The following is a 26,168-nucleotide window of genomic DNA, read 5'->3' on the forward strand; positions in this document are numbered from 1 at the left end:
GACTCAGCTGGTGGTGAAGCGGGGACTCAAGACTTTGGTCTTTCTGAATAAGCACCCACTCCTTCTGGGATGCCAGAGCTGTCCGAACGGGCTCTGGACAGCTGCCTCCGACACTCCCCCAGCGCAGTGGCCGTGCTCTGGTGACCCTCGGCCCTCACCCCCATCTGCATTCTGCCCTGACAGCCCCGATGGGCCCGGCATCCACTCCCAACTGAGGGGCAGCAGGGCCCGCGGGGGTACTTGGGAGGGGTGTCCTGCGTGCCCGCGACTCACTCTTACTGCGAAGTGAAACAGACTGCAGGGCTGTGCTGCTCTTCAGCAGGGCAGCTTTCTGTTGCTGTGAGACAGAGCGAGAGAGACATGGAAGACAGCTGTCACCCAGGGTCACGCCCACAGGCCTGGGCAGGCACTGGGCGGCCGGCCCCTCGGGAGAAGGCCGGCGCCACAGCCAAGGGCAGCAGGGCGCCGAGCCCAGCGCTAGGGGGCCGTGTCCGAGCAGGAGGCTGGCCGCACGGGGCCCGAGGCCTGGGGTGCAGGGTGCGGGTGGCCCCACGGCGAGGAGAGGGGTGGAGGAACACAGGGAAAGGCTTGAACGGAAGAGGCACACTCGCTACCCTCTCCCCCAGCCCGCTGCCCTCCCTGCCCTCTCACCTTCTGCTTGACCTTGGTACAGTTGGCGAGGGTGTCTTTACAGCGGTTGTGGATAGTCACATTGCAGGCTGGGAGGGTGGGGTAGAGAGGGTGAAGGGAGGGCCGGGTGGAGCAGGAGGGGACGCGCCCACATGCAGACACCCGTCTCCCCCTGGCCACGCAGTCTCAGAGACCCCCCTCTTCCCAGACCTCTCAGCCACTACCACACCCGTCCCTCCCCTCCCCTCTGCCTCCGCCTTCCTTCCAGCAGGGAATTGGGTGAGGGGGCGGAGGGGGCCACCATAACTAAGCCACCCCAACTCAAAGGTGACCTGAGGGGGGGACCGGAGGGAAGGAGGGGTTCTGGCTGCCAGAGCTGAGCTCAAGGAGCACAGGGGTGGCTGAGAGTGGCAGATGGCAGGAGACGCCCACGGGCCAGGAGAAGGCACGGAGCAGCTGGGGTGGGGGCCAGGGCAGGGGGGCGGCCAGCATCCCCGGCGGGCTCTACATCTCTGTGATCCTAACAACCCTTCAGGGCAGATGCAATTATCCTGTTACAGACCAGGAGCCTGCCTCCCGCAGAGGTCAAATCACCTGCCGGGGGTCAGCCGCCCAGGAGCAGAGCTGGGATTTAAACCCCGGCTGTGCTCTTTCCGCTAAACCTCATGTTCACCCACGAACTGCAGCCAGGCCTGAGCACTCGGGAGGCTGGTGGAGCCGGTGCCGGGGCGGGGTCAGGCCTGGCCGGCCCGCCTCCAGAGCCCGCGGGCCGTCCCCGCCGCTCAGCTCTGACTCCTGCCCTCCCCCCTCCCAGGCCCGGCGCCTGCCCCCCACCCAGGGCAGCCCCACAGCCCCACACTCCACCTGCTCCTCTCCCGTCACCCACCCTGCTGGGGGGTAAAAGAGGAGGACAGGAAAGGAAGGGAGGCTGGGCCTTGGCAGGGAGGCCGTTGGCTGTCCCTGTCCCCAGCGCGCCTCGGCCCTCTGCGCCCTCCCGCCTCCTCCGCCTCGACCAACAACACAGGAAACTCTGCAGACTCCTTCAGACAATACCCAGCCCCAGGCTCACTTCCACAAATACAAGGCCGGCAGGGTGGGGCGGAGGGCAGGTCAGGAGGGGGGGCTGCCCCTCCCAGAGCCCCGTCTTCTGCCCCCCAGCACCCGGCGTCTCTGGATCAAACCTCCGCTTTCCACCTGCTCTCAAAATAGCGCTTGCTGCCTGCCTCCCCAGTTCCCCTGGCAACAAGCTTCCCGACGGGGACCTCTGTCAGGCCTCTGCGGCTCTAGACTGGGGTTCCCTCCTCACCCTCCTAACTCTAAGCCGGGTACTGAGGAAGCGGGGAGGCCACACTGGGTCCGCCAGGGGCTCTCGCCCCCATTCCACAGGGGCTGAGAGGCTGGAGCCCCGGCCCCGCCGTCGCAGCAGGGCGCAGACCTCAGACGCGCCCCAGCCAGAGGCCGCTCTGCTATGATGAACTGGGGGCGCGTGAGCTTCTGTGCGGGTGCAGGCATGCGGGGAAGGGAGCCCCCGCCTTATACTTCCTGTATACAGGGCGCCCCGCAGATGCGGGTGAAGGTCAGGAGTTCTGCCCTCGATCCCCCACATGCATACCCCTGCTGCCTACCCCTTCCTCACTGTGCACTGGTCACACTAGGAATTTGAGACAGCCGGCCCTAATCCCGTCCTCTGCTTCAAACTGCAGAGACCGAAACATTTCAGGCTCCACCCAGTCAATAGAAAGGGGGGGGGGGCAAGGGGACCCTGACACCCCGGATGTCCAGTCCTGCCCAGGAAGATGGGCAGGACCAGGTGCGAGGCCTAGCTGGCCACCCGGCTCCCTTCCCTTCCCCCCTGCCCACACATAGGACATTCCTGATCCTGCTCCGAGCAGTCCCCCTCACCCTCAGCAGCTGCTCGGGGAGCCAGGGGACACCCAGCGGACAACAGCTGCAAGGGAGCCACCCCAGCCGCCCCCACCCCGTGCTCGCAGCTGGCCCTGCTCCGGCCACCAGCCTTCACGGGGAGGGAAGGGCAGCGAGGGATCAAGCATCTGGCCTTGGCACCGGGCCCAGCTGGGGCTCCGACAGAGTGGCCCTGTGCACCCAGGGCAGGAAGGACAGATGGCAAGGTTAGGGTCAGAGTGACATCCAGGGTCCAAACAACTCACTTGGGCAGATGAGGGCCTCCTTGGCCGTGATGCTCTTGTTGCAGGCATAGCACATGGTCATGCCTGACACGGAGATGGTGGTGAAGAGGTGCCCGTTGGTATAGCGGGCGTCCTTGGCTTCCTTCATCTTCTCCTTCTCCCGGGTCTGTGGAAGGGGCAAGAGAGACAGGAAGTGAGGCTGGAAGGGGCCAGGCACCCGAGGTGTCCAGGGACAGGTGCAGGGCAGAGGTGCGGGAGCCATGCCTGCGTGGGGCTGCTGGGAAGGCAGCACTTCCCACGGGAGGGCCCGCCGCGGGGGGCGGGGGGTGCAGCCCTCGGAGCGACCGGGCTCGGCCTCGCCGGTACCTGGCCCCGGCGGCTGGGCTGCCTCCGGTGGGCGCTCATGTCCCCGGCCGCGGCCCCTGCGTCCTCACCGCACCTCCCAGCCCTGCTGCGCTCGCCCCCGGCTGCTGCGCGCTCTCCTGCGAGCTGGGGAAGATGCGCAGAGGAGGGAGAGCAGGCGAAGCAGAGGGTGCCAGCTCACCAGCGCGCTCCGATCTATGGGAGTAGCTGCTCTTATAACCATGACAACGGGTGCCGGCTCCGCACTCACGCTGGGGGGCAGGAGAGTCCCTTCTCAGATTGGCTGGAGGGCACGAGGCTTCCACTGTCACCCCCATGCAGAGGTCAGGACCCCGCTCAAGGGCCCCCGTGGGAGGCCAGAGCCTGGTCACTCCTCCTCCCCTGGCTCTTTGAGGAAGGAAACGCAGCCCATGGGTCTCCTTCCTTCCTTCCGGCAGGAAGCCGCGCTTTCATTCCTCACACTGCCCTCCAAAACCTAGGCTAGTGCCCGCTGCTGCCCCCCAGTGCCTCCCACCCCGAGTCCCTTCTGGCATCCACCCTCTACCTTCTGGCTGTGACACGGGTCTGCTGGCTCCGGCAACACAGGGCACAGAGTCCTGTCCTCAGGGCCTCAGAGGCTGACTTCCCCGTCCCGGCCTTCCCTCCCCCACCCCCCCAACAGCCCCAGCCTCTGCAGGCCTAGTCACCTCTTCTCTGTCCCTCCAGTCCCTAAGCTTCCCCAAGAGCCCGAGAAGGTGGGAAGACGGGCTGCCTTCCTTCCGACCTATTCCAGGACCTTCCTTGGCAGTCACCTCAGACAAGGAGTCCCTCTACGGACAGGGCAGCGCACAGGACAGGGGCCTCCCCCGCCCCCTCCCCCCACCCAGACTTCTGAGCTCTCAGGAACCAGAGTGGGGTTTGGATTGCTGAAGCTGAGGGCAGGCAACCTAAGGTGGGGGACACTGCCCAGGGCCTTGGGACAGAGAATGTAAAGCCAGGGGAGAGCCCTCCGCCTGGGCCTGACTAGGCCCCTGCACACAGCAGCTGGGATGCCGGGGAGGGGGGTGGTGGATAGACCGCGCCGGGCTGGTGCGGGGCTGGTGCTCCGAGATCGGGGCAGAAAAGGGAAGTGTGCAGGCGCTGAGTCAACAGCACAGGAGCCACGGTGCCCTAAGGTCTCTGGGGTCCAGCATCCTCCCCTCCCCCCCACGCAGAAGCCCAGGTCTGCCAGCCAACAAGCAGAGGCCGTGAGTTCTGTTCCCCACTTCCCATCGCCTGCTTTCCTCCTCTTCCCTCCTCCGCCCTCCTCTGGGTCACCCCCCCACCGCCAGCCTTCCCCTTCTCCCCCCTCCTCCCACTCCCAGGCCTGGTTAGGGAAGCTGACCCTTGCAGCCCTGGCCTCCAGTGTTCCAGGCCTCCATTTTTCTACCCTGTACCTACCCATCTGGACCGCTAGAAAATTCTCCCTTTGGGTTAACTTCCGCCTGTCTTGCCCCAAATTATAGCTCCTCAGAAGATCAAATCCTCCCCTGAAGCACCATCCTATACGACCGTGCGGACCAAGTCCCCACGGCCCCCCCACGCCACACACCCTCTCCGCCCCTGCACTCCCAGCCTCCGCGAGGACACCAACGAGAAGTCCAAGCACTCACTGCACTTGAACTGAAAGGAGCAAACTGGCAAACATGAAAATCACATGGGGAAAACCACGTCTGGAAGGGGTCGTGGTGCGGGCCCGCCCCTGAGCAGCTCCCCCCCACCCCCTGTGCCCTCCGCCACCTGGAGACCCCCCTGGACAGAAGCAGGGGAGGGCGGGCAAGCACGGGCAGCCAGGGCACAGGGCGTCTGGGCCCTTCCCTGCCCGCCATCGATGCCCCACAGAGGGCCCGGGTGCTTAGGGCCCAGCCCCTCTGCTCCCCACACTCACCCTCTCTCCGAGGGGCCCCCTCTGTAGGTGAGCCAGCGGCGGGCAGCAGCCACAGCAGCACATGCCACCTCGGGCAGCCAGCGGCCCTGGCACCGCCTAGTGCTATTGTCCTGGCCCAGCCTGTGCCCGCCCCAGGCCCCGCTGGGAGGACGGAAGGACCCAGGACCCGCCACTGGGGGGAGGCCACTCCTGAGACGCGGCGGGGGCACCCGCCTCTCCATCCTCCTCTCTCCAGGGTATTCTGAGGACGGTCCCGCTGGGCTCCCACCCACCCGCAGGACAGCCCGTGGGGCGAGCCCTGGGCCGTGGACCCCCAGACCCACACCGCCACGCCCAACACACAGAAGCCCTTGCTTCGGGGTTCAGTCCTCCGACGGGTCAGCCCTGCTCATTCGCCCCACGGAAGCCTCAAGTCAGGAAGCAGGGAGGAAGGCGGCCTATGCAACAGGCACTGGGCGCACATTTGCAAGGGAAGGGAGGGCGACTGGGCGGAGGCACGACGGACACAGAGGCCCGGGGTCCCAGCAGCACCCCTGTCCCGCTCCAGGGGCCCTCAGTCCTCGCCCCTGGTTTCTCCTCCACTTCCTTTGAGCCTAGACCCTGAGGGTTTCCTCCGGAGGCCCGGAGAGGCCAACCCAAGCTCCTCTCTATGGTCCCTCTAGACCGTGGTCACTTGGGGGAAAGAAGGACGGGCGAGGGGCCGAGGGCAGTGTCCCCGTCTTCCCCCTCTCAGCACCGTGCCTCCCTCGACAGCAGTGGCGAAAACGGTGACGGATGTGAGGAAGGCACTGCAGAGCCGGGCTCCCCGGTGGGCAGCACTGGCTGGCGGAGCCCCCGGGAGGGCGGGTGCCTCTCCCAGCAAGGCCCCGGGGCAGCCACATGGTGCCCAGAGTCGCCTCGGCGATGGCCACAGCCCCTTGCTCAAGACGATGAGGCCCCTGCAGGGTGACCAGAAGGCACCCGAGGGTTCCGCTGGGATCCAAGTCCCCCGCGGCTCAGCGCCTGACCAGCCGGGGCGCAAGAGTCATAGGCTGCGGAGGGCGCTTGGGGCTGGGAAATGGGGAGACAGAGGTTCCTGGCCATGGACGGGGCTGAGAAGGTGGCTCAGGACGGCCTCGGCCAGACTCTGGTCCTTTATGAGCTTCCAGGGACAAGGTGAAGGCAGCAGGCCGAGGGGAAGGTGGCCAAAGCCAGAAACGTAACACAGAAAGGCATCACCGGACACACAAAGGCACTTAATAAATGCTTGATGAGTGAGGATGACACACCAGACGAGGTGGGCGGAGGGGGGCCCTGGCGGAGCAGAAGAGGGGCGCCAAGGGCACGGGGAATCAAGTCAGGCTGGGGACCCTGAGACTCCGGCATCCTGGACCCCTGCCTGCCCCCTGCCCGGCCACACCTGTCGGGTCAGGAGAGAGACAGCAGAGGGGAGGGGGAGAGAGGCAAACAGACGGGCATTTGTGCAGGCGAACAATAGCTGTGCCAGGACTCCCTGGCCTCCTGGCACAGGGCAGGCCGGCTGGGCTGGGAGGGGGCAGCTGCTGCCCGCACCCCCTCCCCCAAGACGCACAAACAAATCCAGAAGGGTCCAGCCAGCTTCCCTCAGCCGTTGCTGTCCCCAGCTCCAGGAGCCCCGGCCAGTCTGCTCACTCAGGCTCCTAGACGGCCCTCCAACCAGAGCCGAAGCTAAAAATGGAACTACTTCCCAAAAGCTCAAGCCCCCTAAGCTGGTGACCACCGCTCAAAACAGTAACCCAGAGCATCTGGGGACAGACAGCCACACACACACACACTTGACACAGGTCACACACTTGCACAGGATTCACACGTTCAGATCTGTCCCCTCCAGGATCCAAGGTCAGGTCCGGGGAAGCCAGGGCAGGGCTCAGGCCCCTCTCTCAATCCTCTGCTGAGCCCAGCAGGCCCTTCCCCAGGAACAAGCTACCCCTGCAGCAGTGACTTCCCTTCCTCGGCTCGATCCTGAACCTCCATGACCCCTAGAACCTCTTCCTGTGCCCCTGAAAGCTTCAGCCTCCTAGGGACCCTCAGTTCCCGCAAAACTTCCCTGCAAAACTGCCAGCCAGGGCAGCCCCTCCCTGCTCGCCCAGCCCTCCCTCCAGGCCCAGCTCCTCTCCCAGTCCACCCTGCACACAAAGCCAGCCACCTCTCCTTACTCAGAACAAAGAAATCGCCTCTCCCTCTCCCCCGCTCCACCTGCCCCACACACGCCAACGCTGGGGACCCTGGGAACTCCAAGGGGACCCCAGCCTCCAGGGCCGTCCTGCTCGCTCCTAGACAGGAAAGGACCCTTTGTTCTGACACATGAAGGTTAGGATTTGGGGGAGGCGGGGGAAGAGCAGAGGGCCACAGGGAAAGGGGCTTGCGGGGTTTGGGGCCAGGGAAGGCAGGAAGCAGAGAGAAGGGGGAGTGGAGGAACAGGGGTGGCCGGAACAGACCCGTGGCGGGCGGGGGGGGGGGGGGGGGGGGCTGCAGCCAGCCTCTGTGGAGCTGGGAGGAAAGGGGTATGCGCGCTCGCTGGCAATTTCTCCTTCTCTGAGACGCCCCCGGGTGTAAGGCAAGGGGCAGGGGCATGGGCTGGGGGCTCGGTCTGACCCATCCCTCCAAATAGGTAGCAGGGGAGACCATCTCCCTCAAATAATCTCATTTCCAGCAAGGCCCCTCTGCTTCCCACCACAGTATAAAAAGAAAGGAGACAGCTGGTGTGCTGGGGGAGGGGAAGAGGGGATCCAGGGTTTGTTGGCCAAGCACCAACTCCCCCCTTCTGTAACCACAGCTTTCCGGAGGCGGCCCTCCCCTTCCGACCAACCCAAACCGACAACCACCCTCCTCAGGCGGGGTTGCCCTTAGATCCACCCACTGAGTCCCCCCCAAACCCCCACTCCCCAAACCACAGCAGGCCTCAGGACAGAAAGAGACCCAGGCCTCCCGCTACTAGAAAGATCGAGGCATGAAGACCCAGGTATCTGGCCCCCCAGCTCCTTCCAATGAAGAAGGACCCCAGTATCTACCCTCCAGAGGCTCTGTCTACACCCCTCTCCAGGTCTGCCCCCCACGGCTCCCTCCTGGCTTTCCTTTTTAGGGTGGAACCAAATTTCCGTGGTTTCAAAAAACCTCTCCGCCCCCTGTTGGCACTACTCCAGGGTCTCAGCTCGAACGGTTGAAAAATAAACAGACTTTCAGGGCTGGGGCCTGGCCCGCCAGGGTTGAGCGGAGCCCGCCTGCCACCCCACGGCTCCAGCACACTTCCTGTCTTAGGCTCTGCTCACATCCCCAGTTGGCTTCTTGTTGGCAGAATCTCATCCCACCCCCCTCCGAAGGGAAAGTTCCAGGATGGAACCTCTCCCAACTTAGCCTGGAGACAGGTAGCCAGGCTAGGAGTTGGGAGGAGTGTGGGAGGGCTTTCCACCCTTTTCCAGGGCTCCCAGAGGGCACTGCCCCCCCTGCTGCAAGTACTGTGGCCGTGTTGACCCTAAGCCGGGGATGGGGGTGGGGGGGCACTGGGGCCAGAGGGAGACCAGAGATTAAACCAGCTACTGGCAGGGTCCTGGCCCTCCTCATAATGGGAGCCGCGGTCTGCACGCCGCCGGCTGCTGCCTCTAACTGCTCACCTCCACCTCACGGCCTTGGCTCTGGGGTGTGCAGAGGTCTTGGCCTTTGAGAAGGGGCCTGACTACGGAGACAGGATAAAGGATACTTGGGAAGGAGGGAGGGCCGAGGATAATTATACCCCAGACTCTGGAAATGGAAGGTGAATGGGTCCCAGGATCAAGAGAGAAGAGCCAGGGAGAGGAGGAGGGGCGACAGGGGCGCAGAGCGGGCGGCCGGTCACCCTCAGGGCTTCCCGCAGGGAGAACAGGGGGGTTGGAAGCTGGCGGGTCAGACAGGGACCGCGGCCCGAGGCCCTGTGTTCCAGAAACGGGTGTGCTCGGGACCCCGGAGGACGGAGGAAAGGATCCCAGCTACACAAAGACCTCTGCTCCCGGCGCCTGAGGGTGATGGCCCGTGGGGGGAAGGACGCCGTCCCGACCCCAGCCACCCGCCCACCAGGGCGGAGAAGTGAATCACAGCTGGAAAGTCCATCTGCGGGGGGAGGAGGGGCTGACTTTTGTCTGGGGTGGGGGGCGGGGAGCGGCGGCAGGAGGAACCGGGAAACCACCCCTCCCGGCCCCAGCGCCGGATGGCGGGGACAAAGGGGGCCGAGCACGCCGGCGACCGCGGGGCGCAGGGGCCCCGGGCCGAGGGGAGCCCAGCCGACACGCGCACCTCCCTCCTCCCGCGCGGTCCCTTCCCGGAGCAACTTTCTTCCGGGCGGCCGGGCCGGGAGGGGGTGGGGGCGGGGGCGCGGCGCGGGGCGCCCCCCACCCCCCCGGGCCCGACGCTCCCTCCCGGCCCGGCCGCCCCGCGCCCCCAGAGCCCACCTTGCTCGCCAGCTCCCGGCTCCGCTCGGTCCGCGCGCGCGTGAGCGACTCGATCCGAGACATGGTCGCGGCGGCGGCGGGCGGTCCCGGGACAGGAAGGCGGCTCGCGCGCGCGGCCCCGCGCAGTTCCTCAAACGCGAGCCTCCCCGCGGGCCGGGGGCGGGGGCCGCCGGGCCGGGCCCGGGGCGCCGGCCGCCGCTCGCCCCGCCGGCCCCGCGCGCCCTGCCCGCGCCCTGCCCGCGCCGACCTCCTCCTGGAGCCCCGCGTACCCCCCGCCCCGCGCGCTCTGCAGGGAGCCCCGCCGCCCGCGCCGCCAGGCCCCGCGCGCCGCCGGGGGCAGGGCAGGGGGAGGGCGGGGGAAGCGAGGGGAAGCGAGAGGCCGGTCTTTACCGGGCTTGGAGGCGAGGGTGCGCGCCCGAGGACTCTCCCGCGAGCCCCCCGCCCCGCCCTCGGCCCGAGCCCCGCCTCGGCCCCGCCCCCGGCCCGGGCCCCGCCCCCTCTGGGAGGCCGGGGAAGTCCTTCCTGGTGTCTAACCCCGCTTCCCTCCCGTTGGCAGTTAGGCCGGGGCCCAAAGACTGGACAGCGGCCCGCCCGGGTCCGGGGGCAGTCGGGGCCTGGCCAGGGTCGGCACAAGAGGCCGCGTGCAGCGGGGCGTTCTTTCGGGGCCGTCGGCCGCGGCCCCAGCCAGCCTCCACCACCTTTGCTGAGTTTCCTGCTGCTGCAAACTTCCTCCCCCAATCTGACTACAAGTCATTCACGCTGCGGCTCATTTCTGCCTCTCAGGCTCTCGCATTTCTCTGCAGAGCCTTGGGGCAGAGCACCCTGTGTTTGCACGGTCCTGCCTGATTCTGGTCCCAAAAGGTGCGGGGGGAGTGGGGGCAGGGAGAGGAGCGCCAACCCAGATGGACCAGCGGCAGCGCCCGCAGAGGTTTTCCAGCCCAGCTCACCACTCCCCTTAGGTGCCGATTTTAGCCTCTGCCACTATTTTGGGACCCGCTGCCTCACCGGTGGCTGAGCCCGTGGGGCTCCTCACCCCCAGCACCACCTCCACGCTGCTGCCCTAGCCTCCCTCCTGCCTAACGCCTCGTCACCTCCTTCCTCACCCATTCCACTGGTTAAGAATCCGGGTCCTGCAAAGATCAGAAAATAGGAGACGCGATAAACCCATTTTAGGCTGCATGGAGATTAGAAAGCAGAAAGGACTTTCCCAGGGCCAGGAGGGAGGCTGGTTCTTGCAGGCTTGCACCTGCAGGGGAGACCTTCCGGGAAGGCCCTAGGAACTCCCCCAAACCAGCAATCCAGGCCTGGAACCCCAGACTTAACCGCCCAGCAGTGAGCAGGCAGGGCTGAGGAATGTACTAAGTTTAAAAACAGAACAGATGACCAGAAGCCAGAACCTTGGCCACATGGCTCCACCCACCAGGGGCCCAGGGACCAGGGGTGGGCCAGGACCTGAACTTTTCTCCCAGGCCTAGGGTGGGAGAGACACAAGCTAAAGATGGAATCTTAAAGGGCCACACTGCAGTGGGCACGCAGCGGGCGGAGCCATGAGGCCAGGCCCTGAATCCCAGGACTTGAGGGAACTCGGCCGCAGACTCAGAAAGCCTGTGCAAGAAGCAGACCTAAGGCTCCAGCCCTTTTCTGCCTGCACCCCCATCCTGTGAGCTCTGCATCCCAGCCTGCCCCTCATCCAGTGTCCGCCTCTTGCACTTAGGAGACGGGTGGCCAGGAAGGGGGCTTGCGAGTGGGTGCAGGAAACCCGTCTACCTTGAGGAACGGCTGGGCTCTTGGAGAGCTAGGCCTGTGCTGGACTTAATTTTCATCTTCTGCATCCCTAGGAACACTTCAAAAACTAAACCCTTGCGTCGCATCCCCGCCCCACTCCTATCCACTGATACTTCCCATTATTTTCAGAAATTATTTTAGGCACCCCAAAACAAAAGGGAACCCTAATTTCTGCCAGAACCTAAAAGTAGTCATCACCAGTGCCTGAAACTCTTGACCTCTGGATTGTGAGCTCAAGCTCCACGTTTGATGGAGAGATTACTTTGTTATTTTTTTAATGTTTATTTCTTTTTGAGACAGAGACAGACAGAACTTGAGGTGGGGAGGGGCAGAGAGAGAGGGAGACACAGAATCTGAAGCAGGCTCCAGGCTCCAAGCTGTCAGCATAGAGACCGACGTGGGGCTCGAACCCACGAACCGTGAGATCATGACCTGAGCTGAAATTGGACGCTTAACCGACTGAGCCCCCAGGCGCCCCTAGAGATTACTTTAAAATAAGAATCGTTAGGGGTGGCTCAGTCGGTTAAGCATTGACTTCAGCTCAGGTCATGATCTCCCAGTTTGTGGGTTTGAGCCTGCATCAGGCTCAGCGCTGACAGCTCAGAGCCTGGAGCCCGTTTTGGAATGTGTGTCTCCCTCTGTCTCTGCCCCTCACGCTCTGTCTCTTCTGTGTCTCTCTCTCAGAAATAAACATTTAAAAAAATTTAATATAAAATAAAATAGGGGCGCCTGGGTGGCTCAGTCGGTTGAGCATCCGACTTCAGCTCAGGTCATGATCTCACAGTTCATGGGTTTGAGCCCCGCGTCGGGCTNACCTCCACGGTCCCCCTCGTGTGGTGGGAGATGCCACTCACAGCGCCCGCCCTCAGGGCTCCCCAGACCTCCCAGGGCAGGAACCAGCCTGGCGAGAGAAACGCGGCCAGAGCGCGGCCCACAGGCCAGTCTCAGGACACCCAGTGATGGCTCAGAGGTGAAGGCGCTCCGGCTTTGAATCCCCACGTCCCACAGGGCGCCTGGGTGGCTCAGTCGGTTAAGCATCTGGCTTTGGCCCAGGTCATGATCTCGCGGTTCATGGGTTTGAGCCCCGCGTCGGGCTCTGTGCTGACAGCTCAGAGCCTGGAGCTGCTTCGGATTCTGTGTCTCCCTCTCTCTCTGCCCCTCCCCCGCTCATGCGGGCGCGCGCACGCTCTCTCTCTCTCTGTTTCAAAAATAAATTTAAGAACTATTTTAAAAATTAAAATAAATAAATAAAATAAAAATCTTTTTAAAAAGCTCTGGGTCTGTAATACAGCCCTCCCTCCTGGTAGCTAGGATCTCGGGCAGGTACCTAAGCCTCTGCGTTGTCTTGTCTACAAAATGGAGATTAAAATACTTATCTTTGTCAGAGTGGTATGAGAATGAAATGGGATGGGCTCTGGAAAAGTGTTTTGTCCACCTCCGTGTCTCTGGTCAAATAGGAAGGAATAAGCCACTTCCTCTCTCCAGCCCCGCCCCCCCTGCTGACCGGCCAGGACCGAGCTGGGAGGAGGGGAAGGGGCTTCCTGGGAGGAGGGGAAGGGGCTTCGGGAGGCGGGCACAGGCATTGGTGAGGCTGCAAGAGCCCTGGACCGGAGACGCCGGCGGGAAGGGCGAATCTGGCCAGATCCTGACTCTTTCTCGCTGCCTGTCTGGGTCCCATGCAGCCCACAGTCCCCGTCACCTGGTTATTTTACCGTCATCGAACTTGGGATGAGGGTGGGCAAATACACGCCCCTGGAAATCGGGATGCCCCCCCCACCAGGCAGCACCGACTCCCCCTGCCACTCCCCCTGCCAATTCCCGCTGCGGGGGTGGGGGGAAGAGGGCGGCTCTCTCAGAGGGCTGAGAGCCCCTGGGGACACTGGCCAGAGGCCCCGGGTCCCTGGAGAGCTAAGTCCCCAGTGGGAGAAAAGCGGGCTCATGGCCCCCCTGCCCTCCCCACCCCCAGCTGCTCCTGCTCACACTGCCTGGTCCAACCCCTCAAACTCCCCGCTCAGGCCCGTGAGAAGGTGCCAGCAAGCGGGGTTCTCCTCTGCGTCGCCTGTGCACCCGGAGGAAGGCCAAAGGCTGGCGGGGAGCAAGCCCGGCCCGTGGGTGAGGCCGCCAGGAACCCAGAGACTTCCCGGGGTGTGAACCCTGCGCTCCCCTGGGGGAGGAGGGAGGTTTTCTCCACGGGGTGTCTCCACGCTCAGCAGCGCCCCCCGGTCGGAAAGCACATGCATACTTGGGGAGCCCCTGGGAGGAAACGGGGGTGCCTCTTTCCACCAGGAAGTGAAGAAAGTGGAAAGGGGCTGGAGCAACAGACAGGCTCCCGGGCTCGCGGTGACAAGGGACCCGGCCCAATGGCTCACCTTCCTGGGGTCAGAACTGGCCGTGGCCTCGCACACCCGGCTGCGAGCGTGTGCTTCCACAGCCACGTGCTTTCCCGGTTGCCACCCCGCCTGGGGTCCGATCCCACCTCCCCCAGCTGCTGCAGCCACCCGTGCAGTTACGAGTGGAGAGGCACTTTGCAAACCCCGATACTCTCCGAAGAAGGAAGAAGTATTGCTGTGATTACTGTCAGTATCCTGCCCGGTGGCTCCGCTCTGTGCGGCCCACCTCTCAGCCACGTGAGGCCGGAGAGAGGTAGGGCTCGGCCCCTCCTCCCCTCCCCCCGCTGTCCCCAGCTGCCTGCCGATCCGGGGGCAGAGGAGAGGAGAGGAAAGGTGACCCTCCCCCCCGCGCCCTGCGGAATGCAGGGGGGAGTCTGGGAGAGAAGGCATGCGGCACCCTCCAAGCCTGAACCACTGCCCTGGATGTCTGTCTCCAGGGAAGTTCGGGGACAGAGTGGAAGGTGGGGTGCAGAGCGGGGGAGGGGCAGGCCTCCTGCTTCCCCGCCGACTCCTACCTTGGCCTTTCCGGTCATGCCCAGGAGGAAACTGAGGGTCCGGCGCAGGGGGGAGCCCGCCGAGGTACCTGAGCCCCCTTCCAGTTGGCTACAGCTGCAGAAAGAAAAAGAAGAGGTGAAGCGATGGAGCCTGAGCTGGAAAAGAAAAACAAGATGTTCCCAGAGAGACGGTGGCCGAAGGCGCCATGGCCAGGAGGGGAGAAGGGAGATCTGAGGAAGGACGGAGAGAAGCCCCCTCGCCCCACCCCTCCTCCCGGATGTGGAAAGCCGATGCCCAGGCACCTCCGTGTGCGGGGAAAACTCCAGGCTCCTCCCAGATAAATGCAGACCCTTCCCCCTTCCCACCTAACTCAGGCCCGGCCTCCTCCTAACTGTTTCCTGACGGAAGATGCGGGCTGAGGCCTCTCCGGCGGGGCATGTTCCGCTCAAAACTCAAGAGCACCCTGCGCGACCCTCTCTGCAGTTTGGAAAGGGCCTCTGGGCCCAAAGCCAAGAAGGAGTGGATTTCCTGGGATTTCATCAGCCCCATCCCATGAGCTAATCCCAAACCCAGAGCCAGGAGGATGTGTCAGCTAGAGATTTTCAGGGTCACAAATCAGAGCTTGGCATCTTAAAGGGCCCTGGCCAGCTCGGTCAGCCGCACCGTCCGGGAGGCCCGGCCGCTCTGACCAGGCTTCCGCAGCAGGAGCCAAAGGAGCGGTGCTGGCTCTGTGTGCTTGGGTCTCCCCGCCCCCGCGGCGGCTCCAGAGCTGGGCCTCAGCCCCTGCCCTGCAGCCAGGGCTCCGCAGCCCCTGCCCGGCTCTCCTCAGAGCCACTCCCCATTGGTCAATTATCTACCGGAACCTCCGAGCCTGATCCACGGGGTCACTGGGCACCGGCTCTCCCCTGAGACTGTCCAGCAGCTCATCTGCCCACCCCTCTTCCCGCACTGACAACAGCAAGCGGCTCCTCTCCCGCTGTCCCTGTCCGCTGTCCGCCAGCCTGGGGTCTGGAGACTCCTTTTCTTTGCCTAATCGCTTCGCTGTCCCATGAGACTACTGGGAGCCCTGAGGCCCTCCCGGCCCCTGAATGAGGGGAGGGGGGTTCTGTAAAGCTCGGGGAGAGGGACTCTCGGAGGCTTAGGATCGGAAATGGTAAAGGGAGCGATGTTTCAGAAAGAGGGGCCCTCGGAGCTCCAAGGTCCACGGACCCCAGTCCCACTGCTCCTCTTCCGTCGGGGCCTCCGAAGGGCTCTGGATCTCCCAGACTCACCTTCGGCTGAGGTCGGTAGAGAACTGGTGTAATAAGTTCCCTGCAACACAAAAGCAGACGACAAGTGTCCAGCTAAAGCCAGACAAAGACGCCCGGGGCCGCCTCCCCCACCGCCTCCACCTGGATCAGGTTCCCACGCTGCAGGTGCATGTGACCGGGGGTGGGGGTGGGGGTCTGAGCAGTGAGCGCTGAAGAGCGGAGGGGCCGGGGAGCGGAGCCCGGGACTGTGTGCCCAGGGGGCTGGGGCCTGAAGCCTCAGCTCCGTCTCTGCGGAATGGAGACAGCAGAGGTCTCTCACACCGCCTCCAGTGCCTCATCTTGAGGACAAGGTACATCGCAGGTAACTGTCCTCCATCTCCTGCGATGGGGGGGGGGGGGGGGGGCACGGAGAGCCGCACTCTGTCCTATGTCCTCCTTCATTGGAAGGAGAGCCCCGGAATGCCAAAGTCCTGAAATCAGACCTCTCATCGGAATGAAGGCATTTGGTGTTTTCAAGGGGCGTGTGGTTCAGCAGAACCCAGGACATCCAGACCCCAGGCAGCTGGCGGTGAGAGATGGTGGCGGCGACAGGGAGGGGGCGGGACTTCCACTGCCTCCCACCTTCACTCACCAGCCGGATCAGAGCAGCAATTGATGCCACTCATGGACGCAGACTTGGGCAGCATGCCAGGGGCCGAGGGGTCCAAAGGGCCGGCAGACGGATGGCACCAGCTCTGGTCCTAGAATCGCGTCAAGAATCCTCACTCAAAGTCAGGCCTCACCCCTCCGGCTCCCCAGCTCTCCACTCCCCCACAAAGGGCCTGTCTTCAGGCCTCAGGCCGTCCACCATCCACACCACCCACATCTGCAAGCTTCCCCCTGAAACCCTTGGGAAGCTACCCCTGCTGTCTGGCATTCACCACTCCGCTGCAGTTCGAGCCCAATACAGAAAATGTCTGAGAAAAAATTTACCCTGAAGGCTTTCCAGAGATGACAGACTCAAGCTACGGAGGCCAGGCAGGTAATAAAAACAAACAAACAAAATGAAATGAAACAACAGAGACAGCCTGGATTTAAGGCAAAAGGCAGGAGGAGTATTCATGAACCAAACACCCAACCATTAGGAAAGAAATATTTTTCTCAAGCCTATGCGAAGCACTCCACAGGCAAAGCACTTTTTATTTTTTAGTGTTTATTTATTTTTGAGAGAGAAGGAGACAGAGCATGAGTAGGGGAGGGGCAGAGAGAGGGGGAGACTCAGAATCTGAAGCAGGTTCCAGGCTCTGAGCGGTCAGCACAGAGCCCGACGCGGGGCTCGAACCCACGAACCGTGAGATCATAACCTGAGCCGAAGTCAGAAGCTTAACCGACTGAGCCCCCCAGGCGCCCCAGAAGGCAGATTTTAACACATTTCAAATAATCTGTATCATAGAGAACATAGGAAACAAACCAGAAATCCCCTTCCAATGGACCAGATGAGGGATCTGGGATGTATTCACACATCAAAATACTAATTGAAAATGAAAATGAACAAGCCACAGGTCACCCTACAATATGGATGAATCTCACAAACATAACATCGAGTGAAAGAATCAAGACACACAAAATGTATATACTGGATGGTTATATTCTCATAAAGTTTAAAGTAAGGAAAACTTAAAAATAAAATAAATAGGGGTGCCTGGGTGGCTCAGTCGGTTAAGCGTCTGACTTCGGCTCAGGTCATGAGCTCGCGGTTCGTGGGTTCGAGCCCCACCTCAGGCTCTGTGCTGACTGCCAGCTCAGAGCCTGGAGCCTGTTTCAGATTCTGTGTCTCCCCCTCTCTCTGACCCTCCCCTGCTCACGCTGTCTCTCTCTCTCTCCTAGAAATAAATAAAGCATTAAAATAAATAAATAAATAAAATAAGGAAAACTAATATTGTTTAGAGGTGCATATGACGGTGGCAAATCTATTAGGAAAATCGAGCTCAAAAGTAAAGTGGGGCGCCTGGCTGGCTCAGTCGGTGGAGCGTGGGACTGTTGATCTCGAGGTCATGAGTTCGAGCCCCACATTTGGTGCAGAGATTACTTAAAAATAATATCTTAAAGGAAAAAAGTCTAGAAAGTGGTCATCTCTGACAGGAGAGCAAAGGTTACGGCCGCCAAGGGCACGAGGCCCGTGCAGGTTGAGTAATGCTCTAGGGTTTCCTGTACAACTTGGGGCCCCCACGGCTATTTGCTTCCTAACAGTTCATTATATTCTACAGGCAAGTTTTATTTTTTCTGTATATTTGTTATGTCTCAAAAATGTTTTACGTTTTAAAATAATCTCTATAGATTTAGAAAATTTAAAACACTCTTCTAAATAGGCTTACTGGACAAAAAATAAAGAAATCACAATGGAAATTCAAAGATGTTTTATGACATACTGTATCTAATGAAAATACTATTGAACTACAGAACACAACTTGTGGGAGATGGCCAAAGTGGCATTTAAAGGGTAATTTGTGGCCTTAAAATGATTATTTGAAAAAAAAAATGTTTATGGGGCACCTGGGTGGCTTAGTCGGTTGAGCGTCCGACTTTCGCTTAGGTCATGATCTCGTGGTTCGTGGGTTCGGGCCCTGCGTCGGGCTCTGTGCTGACTGCCAGCTCAGAGCCTGGAGCCTGTTTCAGTCTGTGATTCCCTCTCTCTCTGACCCTCCCCTGCTCACGCTGTCTCTCTCTCTCTCTCTCTCCTAGAAATAAATAAAACATTAAAAAAATTTTTTAAAAATGTTTTTAAATAAGGGGCTCCTGGGTGGCTCAGTCAGTTAAGTATCCAACTTCGACTCAGGTCACGATCTCACATGAGTTCCAGCCCCTCATCAGGCTCTGTGCTGACAGCTCAGAGCCTGGAGCCTGCTTCGGATTCTGTGTCTCCCTCTCTCTCTGCCCCTCCCCTGCTCATGTTCTGTCTCTTTCTCAAAAAGTAAATAAAGAGGGGCGCCTGGGTGGCTCAGTTGGTTAAGCGTCCGACTTCGGCTCAGGTCATGATCTCATGGCTTGTGGGTTCAACACCCGCATCAGGCTCTGTGCTGACAGCTCAGACCCTGGAGCCTGCTTCAGATTCTGTGTCTCCCTCTCTCTCTGACCCTCACCTGCTCACACTATCTCTCTCTTTCTCAGAAATAAATAAAACATTTAAAAACTTAAAATAAATAAATAAACAAATATATTTTTTAAAGTAATAGGAGTGGTGCCTGGGTAGCTTGGTCTGTTAAGCATCCAACTCAATTTCAGCTCAGCATAATCTCACTGTTCATGAATTCGAGCCCCACATTGGACTCTGTGCTGACAGCAAGGAGCCTGGAGATTCTCTCCTCTTTCTGCCCCTCTGTTCTCTCTCTCTGAACTAAATAAACTTAAAAAAATATGAAAAAATGTCCAACAAAATTTTTCAACAGGGACATGCAAATTAAAACCAAAATGAGAGGCCCCTAGGTGGCTCAGTTGGTTGAGCATGGAACTTAGGCTCAGGTCATGATCTCATGGTGCGTGGGTTCAAGCCCCACATCAGGCTCTGTGCTGACAGCTTGGAGCCTACTTTGGATTCTGTGTCTCCCTCTCTCTCTCTGCCCCTTCCCTGCTTGCACTCTTTCTCTCTTTCTCAAAAATAAAACAATAAAAAATATTTTAAAAAAAACAAGATACCTCTAAGACACCCACCAGAATGACTAAACTTTTAAACTTGACAAAAGAAGTATAATATACCTAAGAATAAATCTATATCCACAAAATTTGCACAGAAAAAAATGATATTGGAGAGGTGTACTATTTTCATGGATAGGAACACGCAATATTGTACAAATGTCCACTTTTCCTAAATTACTCTGTAGATCCATTGTAAATGTTCATTTATTATTGAGAAAGAGAAAGAGAGAGTGAGAGTATGAGCAAGGGAAGAGCAGAGAGAGAGAGAGAGAGAGGATCCAAAGAGAACCCTACACTGAGAGTGGAGCGCTTGGTGCGGGGTTCCAACCCATGAACTGTGAGATCATGACCTGAGCTGTAGTCGGAAGCTTAACCAAGTAAGCCACCCAGGCATCTATTAAACATGTTTTAATGCATGTTTTGCATACATGGTATGCCTCAAGAAATTTTTTCTAATTAAGAAATTTGGGGCGGGAAGCACCTGGGTAGTGGTTGGTCAGTTGGTTAAGTGTCTGACTCTTGATTTTGGCTCAGGTCATGATCTCACAGTTTGTGAGTTTGAGCCCTGCATTGGGCTCTACCCTGACAGTGTGGAGCCTGCTTGGGATTCTCTCTGTATCCCTCTCTCTGCCCCCCACCTTCACTCTCAAAATAAATAAATAATCTTTAAAAAACAAAACAAAACAAAACAAAGTCAGTGGTGCCTGGCTGTCTTGATCTGTGGAATGTGTGACTCTTGATCTCAGGCCTATAAGTTCAAGCCCCGTGTTGGGTATAGAGATTACTTAAAAATAAAATAAAGTGGGGCGCCTGGGTGGCTTAGTCGGTTAAGCGTCCGACTTTCGCTTAGGTCATGATCTCACGGTTTGTGGGTTCAAGCCCCGCGTCAGGCTCTGTGCTGACAGCCAGCTCAGAGCCTGGGGCCTGCTTCAGAGTCTGTGACTCCCTCTCTCTCTGACCCTCCCCTGCTCACACTGTCTCTCTCTCTCTCCTAGAAATATAAATAAATAAATAAATAAATAAATAAATAAATAAAACATTAAAAAATAAAATAAAATAAAGTGTTTAAAAAATGAATAAACAAAAAAATAAAAATTAAGAAATTCTGTTTATGTAAAGTTGCTACGGGAAAAGGAAAAGACAAACCACTTTTCCCCATTTTGTGACAAGTTCATTGCAACACATATAACAACAAATGATGGACTTGGGCAAAAGACAGGAAGAGGAATTTCACAGAAGAGGAAAGATGAATGACCTATTAGGTATGAAATGAAGCTCAATCGCATTTGTAATAAAAATAATTCAAATTAATACTGCAAAGAGATTTGCAACCACTAGACTCGCAACATTAAGAATTCTGATGACTCCGGGGCACCTGGGTGGCTCAGTCGGTTAAGCGTCTGACTTCGGCTCATGTCATGATCTCACGGTTTATGGGTTCGAGCCCCATGTCAGGCTCTGTGCTGACAGCTAGCTTACAGCCTGGAGCCTGTTTCGGATTCTTTGTCTCGCCCCCTCTCTGACCCTCCCCTGCTCACGCTGCCTCTCTGTCTCTCAGAAATAAATAAAACATTAAAAATTTTTGAAAAAAAAATTCTGATGACTCCAAACGTTGGAAGTGATTTGGATCAACAGGGACTCTCATTTCCTGCTGACGAAGGTAGAAACAGTCTGCCATGATCTCGTGAGATTGACAGCACTCTGTGACCTGACAACTCCACTCCAGGGTCTACACCCTGGAGAAATTCTTACAAATGTGCACAGAAGATAGATAAAAGGATGTTCATAGTGACACTCTTCATGATAGCAAAGAGTGGGCATTATCTAAACGTTCATCAGCAGAAGAATGAAATGGCAATTCATGAGCTCTAACCATCTGCAGGACACAGATAAAAATTAGAATGTTCAATGAACATGTAACTTATAGACAATTTTGTACAATATATCATCATTGTTTTTAAATTCAGCAACAAAAAACATGTTCTTAGGTAATGCATATATTTGTATTAAAAATGTAAATGAGTGATAAAGAAAATTCAAGATAGTGATTATCTCTGGGGGTGGGACAGGCAAGGAAGTAGGAGAGGAGAGAAAGATCAGATGAGTTGCTGCAGGCACTGGTGGTGTAAACTAGGTCTTGAGAAGGGCAGCTGATATTGCACATTCAATTTCAAACATATTTCAAAAACAAAGTGGGGGGGGGGGGCACCTGGGTGGCTCAGTCGGTTAACGCTCGACTTCGGCTCAGGTCATGATCTCATGGTTCGTGGGTTTGAACCCCACGTTGGGCTCTGTCCTCACAGCCTCGAGCCTCCTTGGGATTCTCTATCTCCCTCTCTCTCCGCCCCTCCCCTGCTCATGCTGTCTCGGTCTCTCTCAAAAATAGATAAACTTTAAAAAAATAAAGGGGCACCTGGGTGGCTCAGTGGGTTAAGCGCCCGACTTCGGCTCAGGTCATGATCTCAGGGTTCGTGGGTTTAAGCCCCGCGTCGGGCTCTGTGCTGACAGCTCAGAGCCTGGAGCCTGCTTCAGATTCTGTGTCTCCCTCTTTCTGCCCCTCACTTGCTCATGCTCTGTCTCTGTCTCTCACAAAAGCAAAATAAACATGAAAAAAAATTTTTTAAATAAAACTAAAATACAGGACACAGTAGAGGGTAGTGTCCACTCTGGCAAGCCAAACAGCACAGGTCCCTTTTGAGACCCCTGAGTCTTGGGGGCACCTGGCTGGCTCAGTTAGTGGGGGTACAGCCCTTGAGCTCAGGGTTGCAAGTTCAAGTCCCACACGGAGCATGGAGTCCATCAGAAAAAAAAAAAAAAAAAGACATCTGGATCTTAAACTGTCGGCTCTGTGATGGCCAAACAGAGGAAGTTCTGGACTCGGCTCATACACCATCAAGTCTGCACGCTTTGGGCCGGCCTGGCGAGTCTCAGGACTTTTTTGACTGTGGACCTTGGTGGAGTTTATACACACTTGTTCTGGAGGGAGGAACAAACAGGCCGACGTGTAGGCTGGGGGAGATTTAGGAGAGTGCCTAAAGATTAGAAGACAGGGGAGGAAGCAGAGCAGGAAGGCAGGAAGGAGAAAGCAAAGCAGAGAAAGGGGGAGGGAACGCCTCACAGGGCAGCGGGAAGCGGGGAAGAAACCGTGATTTCTCACGCTCAGCCTGTGTGCCAGCTCAGTACTGGGCGCTGTAACAGCATTCCCCCCCCAAAATAATCACAACTTTAAAAGACAGTTTTTAGGGGCGCCTGGGTGGCTCAGCTGGTTAAGTGTCTGACTCTTAAGTCCTACTCAGGTTGTGATCTCACGGTTTATGAGTTCGATTCCCACTCCGGGCTCCACACTGACAGTGCAGAGTCTGCTTAGGATTCTCTCCCTCTCTTTCTCTGCCCCTCCCCTGCTTTCTCTCTTCTCTCTCTCATTCTCTGTCTCTCTCCTTCTCAAAATAAGTAAATAAATCTTTTAAAAATAGTTTTTATTATCCTGTTTTCAGAGAGATGAAATAAATTGTTCAGCCAGTAAATGAAGGATCTGGGAGTTGGTCTGACTCCCCAGCCCTGGTCTTTCTGCCGCACCACCATGCTGGGTTGGGGGGGGGGAGCAGAGACGCTGGCTGGAGGGGGCTGGCGGGGTGAGATGGGCCCAGCGGGGGCTGCCGCCTGGCCCACGCAGCCCCCTCCCCTCAACCTCTCTCCCGAACCGCGGGCTGGGCAGGGGAGGCTGGCTGGGCATCCCTGGCCAGCTAGAGCATGAGTTGCAGGCCCAGGGGTGCCCCTAAAGCCCCCGTGTCCTCTCCAGGGCCCCTAGGTCCTGGCTTGAGTCCCCCCACATGTTTCCTTAGGCCAGAAGGGCGGGGAGACTCGGTACCGTTTCTCACTCCGTTACTGTCTGATTATCCTGTGAGGGAACCTCTGTCTTAGTTTCTTCCCACAAAGTATAAGTTCGGCTCCAAAACCGAGGAATGTGCGTCCACAGAAAGAAGCAGTTATCACAGGGGAAATGTGATAAAAGGCCAATGAGAGGCACGGAGATGCCCACATCAGCGCAGAGCTCAGACACAGAAAGGAGGGGACAGAGAGTCTTAAGAAAGAGACAGGACGCCGAGAGCGGGGACAGGACACGCAGACCCCGAGAGGCAGGCAGACAGAGGGCGTCCGGACCACAGACACAGCTTCGGGCAGAGGGAGTCAGAGCGATGCCTGGGCACACAGACCCGGCAGCTGGCACGGGGTGGGGCAGGACGGGGGAGGGAGGCGCTGGCCTCCGCGGGGCCTGCTGTCCGTACCGCGAGGGAGGGCCGGCCACCTTGGTGCTGCAGATCCTGGAAGGCATCCTGTTCCTCTGGGCTCGGCAGAAAGGCGGGTTCTTCGGGGTCCGTGCATCCTGATCCCTGCAGTTTGTTCCTGAAACACACACGGCCCCCCGCTGCCCTCTGTACCTGGTGGCGAGCGACGGGCACCAGGGAGGGACACGGCCCCGCCCAGGCCTCCCTGCCGGCACACCTGCACCCTCGGCTGGCCTTTGGGGCTGTGCTTTGGCAGAGCCGCGGACAAGGGCGGCCCCTGCTGGCCTCCGGGCAGTACTGTCCTCCGCAAGGACCCAGCGCCAGGGAGAGGTCAAGGGCGAGGGTGAGGCCTGGTGCAGAGGCCACGCTCTGTCCCCACTCAGCCCAGGGCTCCCAAGGGGCAGAGTCAGTGCCTGATGGTGAGAGGCAACGCCCCAGAGACCCTGAGATGACGCTGGCACCGCCTAAGGGGCACCCAGGCATCTCTGCCTTCGACTGGCTGCCCTGGGAAGGCGCCTGGAGCCCACGGGCGAGGTTTCCCACCTGAGCTGCCAGCAAGCCAGGTGAGGGACACGGCACGGCGTCCTCCCCTTTCAGCCAGCTCAGCCAGCCGTGCCCAGGGGACAGCGGTGGGCCTGCTCACGGAGCCGGGAAGCTGTCCGTGGCGGCCACCAGCAGAGCAGAGAGGCCGTGCCCTTCCGTGTTCCGCGGCCGCAGGCCCTCACGGTGACCGCTCACTAGCGCTCCAGGCTGACCCCGGACCTTCTCTCTCCGGCCTCCTCTGTCCTTGGGGAAGCGGTCGGGGACTTTCCAGGGGAGGGGGACAGACGGGGTCCCTGCCTTCTGACAAGCACAGGCACGCAGACCTCTGAGCAGAAGTGGCTGCCCCCCCACCCCCAGCAGGGCGGCGCTGTGATGTCTGCGTCAGCCTGGAACCAGCAGGTGGGCGGCCGTGCCCACCCCCCAGAACGCTGCCCGAGGAACCTCCCGAGGTTGTCTGCACCTCACTTTCCTCAGCAGCAAAATGGGGGATGGGGCCACACGATCCCCGGGTCCCTTCCAGCTCTGACACCCCTGTGCAGGTCTGTGAAACCCAAAGCGGGAGGGGGAGGCAGCACCGCCCCCCGTCTGTGCTGCCCCTCCCCCTCCTCCACCCCCCCCCAGGATTACAGGGGAGGAGCTGGGGCTGCTAGGAAGAAAGGCAGGGTTCACCCTCCCCAAAGGCCTGAGGGGCGCGGGCTCTCCGAGTGCCCTCAGCCCCGTCATTGCTGCCCGGCTCCTGGCTCCTGGGCCAAGGGCTTGAGGGAAGGAGGGGCAGGAAGCCCTCCGGGGTTACCTGCTCAGTGGGTCCTGGAGGTTCCTGTCTGGCCCCCAGCTATGTCTTTTGAGGGGGTTGTAGCTGTGGCTGTGGGCACGGAAGGCCCCTGAGCGTCGGAGCGGCACAGCGTGGGAGCCATCCCCCTCCTTCCTTGTCCCCTGCTGCTCCTCCTCCTCCAGCTGCGCTCCGGGCTCCCCCACAGACAGGTGGCGGTGAGTGTGGCCTTGAGGCGCGACGTCTCCACCCGCAAGGAACAGCTCGGGGACGTCTCTGCTCATGGGAGGCGCACACAGGCCCGTCTGCGTCGGGAAGACAGAGCGGGTGAGCGGAGTTCTAGAATCTGGAACCTCGGAGCTGGGAGGGCCTCACAGTCGGCCGGGCCCCTCCCTTCACGGAGGCTCAGGACCGGCCAGGAGCAGCTGCCGGGCCACAGCGGGAACTGAGGCTTTGTGTCGTCTGGTCCTCTCTCTGGGGGACGTGACACTGCACTCACTCATGACGCCATTTCCCGAGCACCATTCAGCCGAAAACCCAGCCAAGCAGAGAGAAACAGTACCTGTCCTCAAGGGAGTCACAGTGTGTGTGAGCGTGTGTGCAGGTGTGCGCAGGTGTGTGCATGCGTGTGTGCACGTGTGCGCAGGTGTGCGTGTACAGAGCCCAGATCACAAACGACCAAGCGGCCGGAGTGCCAAACGCCACGGAGGACACGCAGCGAAATGCTTTGTGCTGTCGGAAGAGAGAGTGCGCTCGGCTGCTTGGCAAGCCCAGTGCTGGCAACGGGAGGAAGTGGCGGCCCTTGAGGGGGGTCCACAGGGGTGAGTGGTTAGGGTCTGGCCAAGTTGGGGAGGGAGGGCTCCAGGCAGATAGAGCAGCAGGGAGGACAGTTCATGAGAAAGTATTCTGCGGGCGCCTGGGGGGCTCAGTTGGCTAAGCGTCCGACTTCAGCTCAGGTCATCATCTTGGGGTTCGTGGGTTCGAGCCCTACGTTGGGCTCTGTGCTGACAGCTCAGAGCCTGGAGCCTGTTTCAGATTCTGTGTCTCCCTCTGTCTCTGACCCTCCCCTGCTCAATTCTGTCTCTCTCAAAAATAAATAGACATTAGGGGCACTTGTGTGACTTAGTCGGTTAAGCATCCAACATCAGTTCAGGTCATGATCTCACAGTACCTGAGTTCAAGCCCTGCATCGGGCTCTGTGCTGACAGCTCAGAGCCTGGAGCTGCTTCGGATTCTGTCTCCCTCTCTCTCTGCCCCTCCCCTGCTCGTGCTCTGTCTCTCTCTGTCTCTCTGTCTCTCTCTTGCAAAAATAAACATTAAAGAAAAAGTACTCTGGTTTGTCCTTCCAAGCCCAGCCGTATGGAAGGAGCCCTATGACATCTCCCCAGGGACAGAGAGAAAGGCACCTGGGCCAGCCGCACGGGGACCCCTTCGCTCCCCCAAGTGGGCATGTTCCCGCGGTCGCGTCGGCCATCAGGCTGCCACAGGTGTCT

At 59.4% G+C, this 26,168-nt stretch overlaps 1 protein-coding gene and 1 non-coding gene across 10 annotated transcripts in view; one reads left to right on the plus strand and one right to left on the minus strand.

The window, feature by feature from the left end:
• The window catches only part of ARHGEF2 (Rho/Rac guanine nucleotide exchange factor 2), a 38,660-nt gene extending 13,591 nt beyond the window's left edge, over positions 1–25,069 (minus strand). For 2 of the 9 annotated variants that reach the window (XM_039251378.1, XM_039251377.1), the window contains exons 1-4: positions 9,486–9,612; positions 2,799–2,943; positions 652–719; positions 274–337 (exon numbers count right to left, since the gene is read on the minus strand). In XM_039251378.1, the coding sequence (XP_039107309.1) occupies positions 274–337; positions 652–719; positions 2,799–2,943; positions 9,486–9,548 (340 nt within the window). In that variant the 5' untranslated portion in view covers positions 9,549–9,612. Of the gene's footprint in view, positions 1–273; positions 338–651; positions 720–2,798; positions 2,944–3,143; positions 3,217–5,046; positions 5,099–9,485; positions 9,614–14,175; positions 14,270–15,426; positions 15,467–16,036; positions 16,146–23,363; positions 23,482–24,699 lie in introns of those variants that run through there. The other 7 variants (XM_039251372.1, XM_039251370.1, XM_039251373.1 and 4 more) reach the window with 7 other exon arrangements.
• TRNAR-UCG lies at positions 17,085–17,169 on the plus strand. Its single transcript has one exon. It is a non-coding gene; the product is annotated as a tRNA-Arg (tRNA).
• Positions 25,070–26,168: the final 1,099 nt, after the last annotated feature.

Source organism: Hyaena hyaena, unplaced genomic scaffold (genome assembly GCF_003009895.1).
Source record: "Hyaena hyaena isolate Hyena2069 unplaced genomic scaffold, ASM300989v1 scaffold_385, whole genome shotgun sequence".
In the NCBI taxonomy this organism is placed as follows: domain Eukaryota; kingdom Metazoa; phylum Chordata; class Mammalia; order Carnivora; family Hyaenidae; genus Hyaena; species Hyaena hyaena.